The 13863-nt window shown below is 42.6% G+C and overlaps 1 protein-coding gene across 1 annotated transcript in view; it reads right to left on the bottom strand.

The window, feature by feature from the left end:
• FGD5 (FYVE, RhoGEF and PH domain containing 5) overlaps positions 1-13863 on the bottom strand; it is a 147582-nt gene that overhangs the window by 21821 nt on the left and 111898 nt on the right. The window contains exons 11-12 of the mRNA XM_067544345.1: positions 7944-8015; positions 6216-6284 (exon numbers count right to left, since the gene is read on the bottom strand). Coding sequence (XP_067400446.1) covers positions 6216-6284; positions 7944-8015 — 141 coding nt within the window. The remainder of the gene's footprint in view (positions 1-6215; positions 6285-7943; positions 8016-13863) is intronic.

The raw sequence follows: 13863 nt of genomic DNA, 5'->3' as shown, positions 1-13863 counted from the left end.
TAGTCAGGATCTTCCCAGCATGCACTGCTGTGCCTCTTTGGCTGTAAACCCTGACTATTTTATTTATAAAAAAGTATGTTTTAAAAACCCAAGCCACTCTTTTGTTGTTGGCTAAGGAAGCCACCCCCAGTGCATACTGTTGCCATGGCAGCCCTGATTAGTATCCCAAGATTTTATTAAGCATTGAGGATGGCTTTGTTCTGTAATTGCCCACCATAGGTGGAGTTTGTTTTTCCTTCTGTTTTGCCATGTTGCATACAGAGGAGAATTGTGGCTCCAATCTCTTACAAGGTCCCTCTAGCGATGACTCGTCACAATGAAATGAGGATGAATATTTCACTGTTTGCCAGGAGAGGGATGCAGTGTAAAGGCTTGTCTACACTTACCTCGGAGGTTCGGCGGCAGTCGACCGGAGTTACGCAAACGACGCAAAAAACTTGCGTAATTCCCGTCGACTTCTGTGCTTCTATTCTGCGTGCCATCTTCACTGCAGTGCGCCGACGGGAACCGCGTTCCCGTCGGCGCAGTGCTCTGCCACTTGAGAAGGTGGTCTTAATATGTCGATTTCTGGGTCGACTGAGCAGGTTTTCACTGACCGCTCAGTTGATCCAGATAAATCGATCTGACGGCGGCAAATTGTGAAGACATAGCCTAAAAGAGGCACAGAGGCCCTACCTGCTGCTTTCCCTGGCTGTGTCTACACTAGAGAATTGAACTGCAGCTAAATGAATTACTAGTACTAGTGTTAGAACCAGCAATCCAGTAGTCCATAGCAGCTGTGTTATTTCAGTTGCAGCACTGACCCTTGTTCCACGTTTGTGCTCTTCTACACCATTGCAGTTGCACTGTCCATTGGGTACCTCTCCCACCGTTCCCTGCACACAGTGCTTAATTTGTATTGAAAGAGGTGCCAGGGCTCAAGCAATTTTTACTTTCATAACTGATGTGGTGAGCCGAGAGGCACTGGGGCTCAGCCCTGGCACAGATTAGAGCACTGCCTGCACAGCTTCTTGAAGTAGTGGCTTCTGAAAGGTAAAGAAAGACCTTCTGGCACCTTCAGGAATCCCAAGGGAATTGTGATAGACGAGATCAAACTGCCCCAATCCATTGGGAAGTCCCTGGCTGCTGACCCCATTTCCTAGACTTTTTCTCAAAATGGAGACCAGAATGAATGCTCAGCTTTCACTCCTTGCTTGGTTTCCAGACACTCCTTCCATATGGTTGATTGTCCTAAGGATTTTACAGTATTGTTCTCCATGGGCCCTGTGTTGCTTCCAATTATGTGAATGGTAAAATTCCTCTTGATTTGGTTTCTACTGAAGTTTTGAAAACTACTTGCTGGGTGTCTGAGGCCAGGAGATGGAGGCCCTTCTGGCCGTGCCTGTGAACAGCCAGAGACCAAGCCTGGCAGCTGATGGAGTTTTTGTTATAATGGTGATGCACCAACTGCCCCAAAGTAGCCCACTTCATGCAGTAACCTGAGGTGATGTTCACCAGGTGGAGTACTACTTTTGGGTCCTGACGACAACTGCCTAATGATTGGGTGAGTTGTTCTCAAGACTTGGGATGAAGAAAAGTAACTACATAATGTGAAGGAGCATTTCACAGACCTCTTTGGTGAGCTAGTCTCAACACTGTAGTGCCAGACCACAGGGACAAAAACTTCCAGAAAAAAGAGAGTCCTGTGTCAACTGGCAGCCCTGGATAGTTACTAGTCTGTTGGGCACCAATTTGGGAACAGGAAATCCACAGTGGATGCTACAGTCATGGAGGTTTGCATGGCAATACGTAGTGCACTGTAGGGGTATGAGATCAAGGGGAGGTCATTGTTCCAAAGAGCACTGAGGGCTCTCTCTCTCTCTCTCTCTCTCTCTGTCTCTGTCTCAGGCCAGGAATACATTTCTAGAAACGGTGAGTCTTCTGGGACCTGGCTGAGAAGGGAGAGAGGTGGACTCTGCTCTAACTCTTCTCCCTCGGTCCCTTTCATCACAGTCCCTTCTAAGTGTGAGGTGAACCCAATAGCATCAGAGTTCACATTACATTTTCAAATCTATGATTTTCAAGTGGATTCAAAATCAGGCCAAACAAGTTCACCCACCCCTAGTACTAACATTTTGACACCCAGTGCATTTATTCTCCAAAAACTCCTGCCACATGTGATTGTCCTAAGGCTGTACTCTAAGGGTCCTATGCTGCTCCCAGTTAATGAATGATAAAACTCCTAATAACTTCAAGGGTGCAGGATGGAGCCTGAAGTTGAGATGTCGTCGTACTTATCAGAATCCTGCTAAACTCCAGCCTGGTTGTTTGAAGTATTGAACAAAATCTCCCAGCCAATGCCAACTTTGCCCGCCTCACTTCCAACACAAGCAGCTTTTGTAGAGAAATTCTTGGAAGTGTGAGATAAGAGATAGTGTCTGAGTCGAAGAGTCCTGTGGTCGGGGGGGCAGGGTGGAGGGGTGTGTGATTAGGAGGCCTGCCAGCTTCAGCAGCCCATTCTGTGCTCTCTGCAGAGAGGCTCCAACATCCGTGTAAACAGAGACTGGATTCAGGAAACAGGCGCCCAGCAAAACACACCAAATATCCTGCCAGGAAACACCAGATTCAACAATACCCTCGATCTACACAAGGCAGCCAGCGCCAGTAGCCTTGCAATACACACAAACTCAATAGACATTCATCAACATGTGCATGCTTACACACACGCATAAAATCCATGCATGTACATGTCGTACACATGCTTCTACACACACACAGACAGCCATGTTACAGACCTGTGCCCATTTGCAGAGAACACAAATACACTCAATACAAAGCATACAGGCAAACACATAAGGCAAGGCGCACGCGCGCACGCACGCGCACACACACAGAGAGAGCGAGCATTTTAATGGCATGTTCTAACCACAACTTTAGTCTGATTTATTTCTAGGGTAAGTTCGGGGATAAAATCACTTCTCAGGCTTTTGTGCTTTCTAGGTATGTTTCTGGGCATGTGCTTTCTGGGTGAGGTTCTCCAAAGCACTCTGCATTGTCCTAAGTTGATGTCAATGGGAGCAGAGTTAGGTCTCTCCTGAGAACTTCTGAAATCCAATTCTTTCTTCAGATTTTTTTTTTGGGTCTATTCAGATACGTTTACTTATTTCATCAAAAAAAAACCCCAAAAAAAACAACAACCCCAGAGCAAAACCTAATCACACTTATCCCATTTTAATGCACTTTTTTGGAGTAGCAATTGACACATTAAGGACCATAAAAAAATACACAAAGGATCCGAAAATGACATTTTACAGAACATTTCAGGCCAAATCCTGGTGTGTTCCCCCCCCACCCCAAGTTTTGCCAGTGTCCTCAAAAGGATTAGGATATAGCCCTCAGAATATTTGCCAGGATTTTTAATGAATGATGATTTTAAAATCTAGGATTTCCCCTTCTTTGGGAGAGTATTCAGTTATTTTTTTCTAGTACAGTTAGAAGTCAAATCCAGAGCATTCCGAAGCTGGAATAGCAGGGCCTGCTGGAGGTCAGAACTAAGATGCGTTGGTGGACAGCCTGAGGACTGGTATTGCAGCGAGTCAAAGATGAAGTGCATTGGTAGAGCCAAGTGTATATGCATGCATATCCAGTGCTAGTGGTTGGATGGAGTGCTGCAAGCCAGGCTCTGCAGTATTACTGGGGACAGGGACTCAGACTTTCACTCCCTGCAACTGACATCCAGGTTTGAACAGCAGAATCTTTAGCTGAAGTGTGAAATTGTTTCTCAACTGGAAATTGCCGCCACATACCCCCCAGTAACAAATTTACTCTTATTTTGGTGCTTTCTTCATTTCGGCAGTATTCTCTTCCTCCGTGACTTTCGAGCTGAGGACAATCTTTCAAGTGTATCTTATTTGAAACCTGGCTGAGTTTACCTTTCACCTGAGTTTACATTATTTTCCTATCCATGTTTATTACTTAAATTAGATTTTTTTTCTCTGATTCCTGCTCCTCCTGTTTGGTCCTGTAGTTCAATTGTAATATTAATGTTTAGGATATCATAATGCTTTCCATGGCCACTGGTTCGGATGTCCCAATGGCAGAATTATGACATATGAATATCATGGCACTCTGCTCAAATTCTGTCCACAATTCCAAAATCCACCCACAGTACCAGAGCAGCTGGATATTTCTGCTAAAATAATCAACAGTAAAACAGCTAACAATGTCATAATTCACGCTGGCATCAGTAGGTTTCAGAATTAACTGCCACAGAGCTGTATGGGTAACTCTCTTCAGGTCAAATCCTGGTCCAATTGAAATCAATGGTAATTTTGGCATGGGTTTAAAATGGTTATGGTTTGAGCAGTAGTGCTATTGTTTCAGGCTGTCCAGCCAGATTCAGTAAACAGCATTGCAGTGATATCACATCATGAAGATTTTGGCTAGACACATTACTTCCAATACATGAAAGTTCAAGTTTTGCAGAAACCAATGAGGCCATCAAAGAAATAATAGGGCAGCATAATGTCCCACACACAATCATTCTGACCTCTCATGATGAAGCAGGCAGAGAAGCTGAGCAGTAAGCAATGAGGCTTTTACACACAGCTATGAAATAATCAGAAGAGGAAATATGAAGAATCCATGGCATGACTTTGGTATAAATATTCTTTCCTTTTCATGTTTGCCCCAGTGTAAATTTCCCTCTTCAATATTTAGAAAGTCTGCAGAAAGTACAGTATTCTAAGCATTTATCCCATGACTTTAAATTAAATTTTGTAAACACAGTATTGTAATAACAACATTATTCAGTATTTCCATGACACATTTCCTTTGAGGATCTCAAAGAACTTTTCAGACACCAATAAATTAAGCATCACAAGCCCTTAGGAAGCAGGTAAATATCATTATCCCTTGGTATAGATGGGGAAAATGAGGTGCAGAAAGGCAAAGTGATTTGCCTATGGTTATGTCATGAACTAGCTGCAGACTGAGAATAGAACCCAGGAGATTTAACGCCTAGTTCTCTGCCCTAGCCACTAGGCAATACTGTCTAATACAAAAGGAAAACCATGAATGTTAAAAATACAACAACAAAAAATACATTAGGAAAGATATTAGGGACAGCAGTTCCTCTAACCAAATGTGAAGAGACACTATGTATCCACAAAGAAAGAATATGCTGCAGACAACAGATATGATATCTAGATACCATACACTCAAGCACACATGGGGAAATGGGACTAGGATCCACACCCTTGAGCTCCAAAAGCACAAAGCTCTTCTGCTTGAGCTAAAAGAAATGTTTTTGAAGTTGCTGCTAGTCGTAGCTCCCGTATCCTCTCTGTTCGTCAGACACTAGAAACCAAATTTTCAAAGACTTCAGGGGCAGATTTTCAAGTGCTCAGTTCCCACAATTAGAATCTGATTTTCAGCAGCCAAGGTGACTGGCCCTTTAAGGGGAGATGGGTCCAGCTCCACCCATGACACCCTTAGCTCACCTTCTTTAGTGGGAATGAGCAGTCATGGGGCAGACAGATCATGTGGCTAAGTCAGGCCTTCTATGGTGGAGATAAGACAGAAACTTATGGAGAGCCACTGGGAGAGAAGGGAAACTTAAGTAGGAAGGCCTGAGAGTCCTGAGAGGCCTGCTTGGTAGAGAGCAGGGAGAGATGCAGAGGATCCCAGGAGAGCCTGAGGGGTGAGAGCAAAGCCCAAAGAGTAAGTTGAAGAGTGTCGGAGGTTCCCCAGGGGGAAGAGAGACAGACCCTCCGGAAAAAGGGGCTGTGCCAGCTTGGGACTGGGGGTGGAAGACTCTTGTGTTTGTTTTGGATACTTTTCTTTAATGACTTAGCTGAGGGCCAACTCACTGGAGCAACCAAATTAGGCTGGAAGGTTGGGAGACTCAACCTGCAGAGAAACTGAGTTAATTGTTAGCCCAAAGTCAGAGAGGCTAGGTGGATCTGCAACACAGCCACTCTCATCGTGCGGAGCTCTTGAAATTCTGGTGCCAGCTGTAGGCGCTGAGCCCTTTTGAATATTACATCCTAGACATCAACATCTCTTACTCATTCACACATACCAAAATATTACCTTACCAATGCTATTTAAACAATCTGGCAGCCCCACGGTGCACAAACTCAGCTGTAGTTCAGGGCCATATTCACTCTCCTTAGTAGTCATGGAAACCCAGGGTATGACACGAGAAAGGCAAAAAACCAATGAAATATCCTTACCAGGAACAAATGCCGAGGATGCCTGTTTTTCCTGGATACTTTCATAAGTGTTCCCTCTTTAAGAAACTCCTGAAGGAAGAAACAGGGACATTAGTATCATTACTGTGAACACTGAACACCCCTCAAAGTGAAGGAACTGTGTTAAATCCTTTTGCCTTTGCTGGAGGCGATTCTGGCATGCCTGTCTCTGCTAGCCTGATCTTCCTCATGACAATAAGGTCTATTTATTATTCAGATTGGTCCCATCTGTCCTGGGTCAGCCAAGTGTCAGCGTTGCGCCTCTTTACCATTTACTTTCATACCAGTACTATACATTTGTCAGGGACAGGGCAGTTTCTTGCTCACTTCACTTCCCTGCTATCAACTGTTTATACAGAAATGACTCAGTCAAGGGTAGTGGAGCCAACGTTTAACAGACTCCGATAAAAAGACATTTACTTTCTAAATATCCCCCTACAATGAGGATGAACCAACAAACACCAGCTGAACATGGACTGCAAGACTATTAGAATCACAGCACATACGCATGTACATACACACATACAGGGTGTGTAAAACAATCTTTCTCTCTCTCCCCATATAATTATTTATTTATACAGCACCATAAATACACATGGCCCTTCTCACTCTAGTCAAGACAATGGACTAAATTCTAATCTCAGTAACGTGAGAGTAGATCCAGAGTAACACTGTTGAAATCAATGGAATTAGTATAGATTTACACTCCTGGAAATGAGATCAGGGTCTGACCTAGTGTTCCCATCCAGAAGAGTTTAAAATTGAAGGGCCCAATCCTGCAAATCTCATGAATTAGGGATAGTAAAATCAGGTCCCAAATTAAGACATTACCTAACGAGATAATGACAACACTGGCATGGGCGAGGAGGAAAAGGTAGACGAGGGCTGCAATGGTGAGATCATGAGGTTCCTTAGGTTAGCAGTGTGCATGTTTTGAAAGTTACACAAAGTTTTTGTTTTAAGATATTGTTATACTGAAGGGAAGTTTTGTGTTTGTAGGACTTGAGAAAGGACTGTTAATCAGAGGGATAGGTGGGAGCTGAACTATGCAGGCTTGAAAGTGAGGACAAGCCGCCTGAATTTGTTGTGGAAGACAGGGCAAAGCTAGAGAAGAGATATTTAGATACTGTGTGTGTGTGTGTGTGTGTGTGTGTGTGTGTGTGTGTGTGTGTGTGTGTGTGTGTAATACAGACACACACACTTCTATTTTTATATTACTTATAAATGATATATTCCAGGAAAAATACCTTTGGGGAATGAGAAGAATAACAATCCTGAAAACAAGTCATTTCCCCTCACTCAAGGCTCTTCACCCAGCCGAATACAACTCCAAAGCTCTGAGGCCGACAGTCTGTACCTGCCAGCGCTTGAGAACTTTAAGCCAGGCTATTAGGGGAGAAATATAGCGACTCTAATGAAATACACTGTACTGGGTGAGCTTTGGGGGCAGTGAGAGTGGAAAACTGATTGCTACATTGCTTAGAAAATAGGGGCTGCTCCTGTCACTCCAAACAAGAGACACTTGGCATGTCTGTCTCAATGCTGGCAGAGTGAAGGCTTTTTACATAAACCAGGGCTTCCACCCTTATCGGAGTGGGCCAGTAAACAACACCTGTAGACATGAGGTCTGAAATCTCACCATCCACAGACAGAAATAAAGCTGGTTGAAAACAATGTCCTTATCAGAGGAGGTCTGACTGCAGCACTCACCCTTCCTGGCTGGAGAAGGTTGCTCTGCCCCCTGACACTGTGTTCAATGTGTACCAGCTTCTGCAAGTTTTCCTGAGGGAGAGAAAGAGGGTTTAGTAGGTGGGATGATGATTGTTCTTTAGACAATCAGACGTACCCTCCCCTCACTCCCTCTCGGCATTTTATTTCACGGATCCAGAGATAACATTGACATGAAGCAGTTTGGTGTCAAATGCAGAGACACCCAGACAGGGCTGAGACAAATGGGATTTTAGGCCCAAATAGACCTACTGGGGCTTAACAGTTTTGTGGGGCTTTATCAAGCTGCTTCCCCACCTATGGCTGGGTTGCCATACATCTGTCTGACCATGACACTCCCACTCACCACTTCCTATCCACCCACAGTGCCCATTACTGATACATTAAGCTCTGTAGTGACTTTCTCCCTTCATGAACCAGGGAGCCAGGAGCGGGAGGCAAAGTATGCCATCCTCCCCCCACCCTCTCCCAATACTCCCCCTCAAGGCCCACACATTGCTCTCTTCTTTTACTAATTAGCTGCTCTCGCAGAGGTGACAAGGGTAATTGAAAGCACATCTTTAGAACCATTGCTAGGATTATACGGGATTTTAGATTCAGGGTTAATGGATTAGTACCAGGGGTCTGAAAGGTTAACTAGCGAGTCCCTAATGAAGTCAGTCCTCCATTTCAAAAGCCTTGCAAAGATCAGGGAGCTCATTACCAAAGTCTAATACCCTTAACTGCTTACGGGGCCTGAGCAACACAGACATAATCAATGAGTGCTGGCAAGTTGTATCAGCTTAACACGCAGCATGGTATGTAAAATGAATCTAACCAAACCTATGCTCCTGTTAAAGGGGCAATATCAGAAGGCACCTCTTTGTGCTGGGGGAAGGGAAGAGGTTTTAACTAATGATTGTCATTACTTTTACAACTTTGGTAGAGTCTCTATCAGCATCGCAGGTCCCCTCTCTGTTATAGGATGCCACTCCACAATCCCCAGCCTCTTTTTATTTGGCAGAGGGTGCTGTTGAAATCCTGAATGCCAGAGGATCTGGATGACAAGTGCAGGAGATTCAGTCAGGGTTTCTTCTGGTCACTGTTGCAGTAGGAGACCAAGAGTGGCTGCCCAGCAGCGGCAATGGGACATCACTGGGATACATTCAGAGCCGGTGTCTAAAAATTAGGACTATGTTGTCCAAACTAGTTGCTTTTGGGCTAAATTTTCAGCTTTATATCAGTGCAAACCACAGAATCTGACATCAGCCTTGGGACCATCCTGATGCAGTCACCACAAAGAGGAGAAAATGTCCATTGTCCAACAACTTTTCTCTCTTGGCTACAGTTTTCTGCTATGGTAGACAATGGGCTGCTTTCCCTCCCTCCACCAATTTCCGTTGGGATATTTCCTAGGCTTGGTCAGAGTCAATGGGTTTGTAAGGGTATAACTGAGATCACTTGTATGTCCTACAGTGACTACTCCAGTGCATTTTATATTCTTTCAGGATCATTGACAAAGAGAGGAGCTGGGTAAAATAGGCATGCCTATGATCTTGTCCATACAGATTTAGAAGGCACCATTCATTATGCATCCTGCAGTCTAGACTTTCAGGATCTTTAGAGTGTCCTGAAAATATTTTGGGCCAGTGTGATGTCTTCATTTCCCTGTGGTGAGACAGGACATGATGTGCTGCAGCTCATGATAGGTTGTTTCTGTCCTGCCCAATGCAATGGGTTTACTTGCTGTTAAAAGTTACAGTCCTAAATTGAGACTAAAAGCTGAACTGAAAAACTTTGTTTTTTCAAAACAAAACAGCCTAGATCACCAACACATTCAAGACCATGTGTAGTATTCCAAGGATTGTATTTTCTCACAAGCCTGCGAAATGTCAGGGTTTCACTCTATTTTCATGCACAAGCATTTCTAATTTCAAGCAAAACACATCAACTTGCTGATGTTTTAAAATTTAAAATCTCATTTCAACAAACATCACTTTTTGCACTGAAAATATGCAAACCCCCTCCAAATCTCTCTATTTCACACAGGGAAAAGCCATTTTATGAAAATATTAAGAACAACAACATTTTGATCTACAAAAATGGCCTGGAATCAAATTGTGAATATATTTGGAATTATGTTTGAAAAGAAATGCACTACTTGGATAGGTGTAAAAAGAGTACATGTGTAGATTTCAAAACAACAAATACATTTACATTTCTGTCCAGAATTATTCCCTGTGTGTTTCATGTAAGCTCTGTGATTATGAATAATTAAAAGACTAAACACTCATTTTTGTCAGCTATAATTGCTTGCCAGCAATTCCAACAGCAGATCTTGTCCCAGTGCAAATAATTCAAGGCAATTCAATATGTGCATTTGGTTATTTTAAGAAGATTTTAAATTGTGTTTTAATGAATAATATTGCACCTGTTTAGCTGACCAGTGGCACAATATTATTAATCTGGCCATATCAGAAAAGTCTTTATTTACAATTATTAGTTATTAATTACTAATTATTAGTTAGTAAACATTTATATTATGCAAGCACCTAACGACCGCAACCAGGTGAGGGTCCCATTGTGGTGGCATAATAAAATGGACAGTTGATGTATTTTCAAGGCTTCCTCCATCCTCAGATATCCTTTTGCAGCTTGGGAAGTAATGGATGGAATTTTGCAGGTCACTCTTAAAATGTCACTCATAGGCCAGAAAATGGAGACATAGCAAACAAACAACATCCAAAGGAAATATCAAGGGATCACTGGATAGCAGATGCTTGCAAAGGTCTTTTCCCTCATGAAAGGGTGTGTTAGTTCTGGTGAAATGGGCCAGACTGACATCTTCCAAAACTCAAGTCCTCTCTCCATCCACACAACAGACAGGGCTTGCTTCCCCAGTACCTCCTTGCCAATGTGAGTCAAATCAGTTCCCCATTAAACTCTCTCTAAAAGTGAGAAGGGAGTTTATTCTCTCTGGCCTGGTTACTGTTCAGTGTCTCTCTTGTGGGTGGCAGCTGCAATGTTGATTTTTGTAACATGGACACATGTCCACATGGAAATGGACTGAGAAGTACCAAACTAATTTTGCAGAGGAAGCCAGTCCTCTGATGATAATGACTTTTAATCCTCGCTCTGTCAAGAGTCAATCCAGTGACCTAATGGTGAAAGTCTATTACCAATCCTCAGGCCCATCCCATTCAACTACATTAAACAATTCTAATAATTCTCCCTATTCCAATTCACCTTTTCAAGGTAGGACCCAGCAGTCAAAAAACAGCAGCACCCAATTAGTACTGCAGATGTAAGAAATCCATATCTGGCCAGTCTAGCTATGAACTACAGCTTCCATGATGTAATGAAGTTATTAATGTTTTGTCTGTGCGGACACATTTCCTCAACAATTTACCAGTTGTTAACAGCAAATATGATTTATAACTCTTAGCACCTCAGGGCCTGTAACAGACTGTAGAGGTTTAAAGGGTAATACATCCCTTTCTTAACTCAAAGTAGTGAATGCCTCTAAGAGCAATAAGTGCCTCTAATACTGTGTGAAAATGGACTACTTTGTGCTTCTGTTTGTGCATGTATAAAATGAAAATAATATTTTCCTACCTCACAAGGGGTGGGGCTAATGAATATATGTAAAGTGTTTTGAAATCCTGGGATAAAAGTTGCCAGGGAAAAAGGTGCTAGGGTATTGTTAAGAAAAAGCTAATACATTAATTACTGGTGTTCTATAGAAAACAAAGACTGTAATTCATTGCTCCTGTCACATTTGGAAGTGTAGTATGATGAGTTAATAAGTATCAGCAGGACTTTCCCTCCTATCCCAAGTCTAAATTATGGTCTAGGAATTCATCCAGGTACGTGTAAAGTTATTAATACTGTATTCTGAATGACTCTGTTGAGTCTGTTTTGTAATTAGAGCCATAGGTTAACTGCTTTGCACTGATAATCTGTGAATAGGTGAAGAAGGTGGTGCAGATTTGTGTGTCTTTGTATACGGGTGGGTTAAGATAGCAGGAATACAGCTTCTAACTGACCAGCAATTTGACTCTCATGAAACCAGCCCTTCCAGAAAACCAAGTGCATTTACAGAGTTTGGGAAAGGAGAATATTTTATCTAATCTCTTCCATGTCAGTGGTTTAATAATATGATATTATTATTCTGATAATATGATAAAAATAAAGTGCAAAAGTCATGGAAGTTTATGAAAGTTTAGAGGAAATGGTTCTGAAATAAATTCTTAATCAGCTATCATTATACAGTCCACCACTTCTATAAAGCCCAAGGGATCTCCAAATGCTGTGCAAACTATGGCCCAGATTCTCTGCTGTGCCCCTGGGGAGAGGGAAATTGGTGAAGGGAGGCCATTACGGAGCCAGTTTCATGGTAACTCAATAAAACAAATAAAAGTCTATGCTTCAAAGTATGGAAGAGTTCACCTTTCTGGTGCTATTTTTAAAATGAAGTTTTATCTTCTGCAGATTTTGAATACGTCATGGAGACGACATACATACACTAATTGGGCCAGACACATGACATTGTTGAACTAAGGGATAACAGAAATTTGTTCCCAGATTGATGGCAAAGAAGAAGGAATAAACTTTAAAACAAAGAAGTGGAAATGGACTCAAACCAAAAATCACATATCCAAGCATCCTGGAACTTTGGGGTGTTCAGAAACTGAGCCAGAATCAGATCTGAATTTTGCAAATGGCCACTATCGATGGTACAGATTATCAGGGCAAACCAAAACCTTAGGTCCTAAAACTACTGATCCAATTGTCATGGCTGGAGTCCATCTGTGCATGAAAGGAAAAACCTGCTAGGGTCATATGGCAAAAAACGTTGGGACCAGTCCTGATCCCCTATAGAGGTTTTAATACTGGCTTCAAGGGGAGCAGGATCGAAGCTTCCGTCTTTTCCCCTGGCACTGCTCACAGCAGCTCTGCTAAGGCAGCTTTTTCCCCATTTGGTAACATAGGAACAGTTTTAGCTGCTGCCTATCCTTTTGTTGTACGAACATTAAAAGTTGTGGCGGCACAAGAGTTTGTCTGTCTCTACCCACGAGGGACGTGTCACTGAAATCTGTGCTGTAAAACAGCTCGTTAACATGCTGGCTGTGTTTATGGCCTTGGCACACATATCAGAGACATGACTTTCAAACCTGAGCGCCAGAGTTTCCCAGATGTGAGCAAAAGTTGACATTCTTGGCTCCAAGGACTGCTTCCACTTTTCCTCTGAACAAAGTGTGCAGGTTTCATTTTAAAACTAACCTACAGCAAGTAACTGGCTCTATCGTGCTGAACGCTTTGGGTTCCACGCCTTACCAAAGGCTCTCATTCCCCATGCTGGCAGGGGAAAGAATCCGTAGGCCGGCAGGTGACAAGTATGTTGCTTGACAGCCCCCTAAGGAGGTGGATCTCATGCCCCATAGCTTCTGCCTAAATTCATCCATTTCATCACCTTTAACATCATGGTCTTTTAAAATCATGTCTGAAAATAAACCCTTTCTCAAGAGCACTTATCTGATACTTTAATTCATATCACTCTTTTCTTTTCCATATTGATGCCAGGATGTTTGTCTATTTTGCTCATCTTTTGGATTGTGCATTTTATGAAGTCTAAATGATTGGCATCTTCATCATCATCATCATCATTATTTAGCTTATTGAAGAGAAGGGTAGGAGGTGATTTGATGGCAGTATATAATTACCTACACAGGGAGAAGGTATCTGGTACTAGAGGGTTCTTTAATGTAGCAGACAAAGGCATAACAAGATCCTGGGAGTTAAAGTCAGCAAAGTTCAAACTGGAAATCAGATGTGAATTTTTACATGGAGGGTAATTATGCTTGGAACAGCTTCCCCAAGAATGTGATATATTCCCTGTCACTTGAAGTCTTTAAATTCAGAT

This window comes from Emydura macquarii, unplaced genomic scaffold, assembly GCF_026122565.2.
Source record: "Emydura macquarii macquarii isolate MOO-44397 ecotype Brisbane River unplaced genomic scaffold, CSIRO-AGI_Emac_v2 contig_968, whole genome shotgun sequence".
Lineage (NCBI taxonomy): Eukaryota > Metazoa > Chordata > Testudines > Chelidae > Emydura > Emydura macquarii.
Note: the sequence above shows the minus strand (reverse complement) of the source record. Positions and strands in the feature narration are given on the sequence as shown.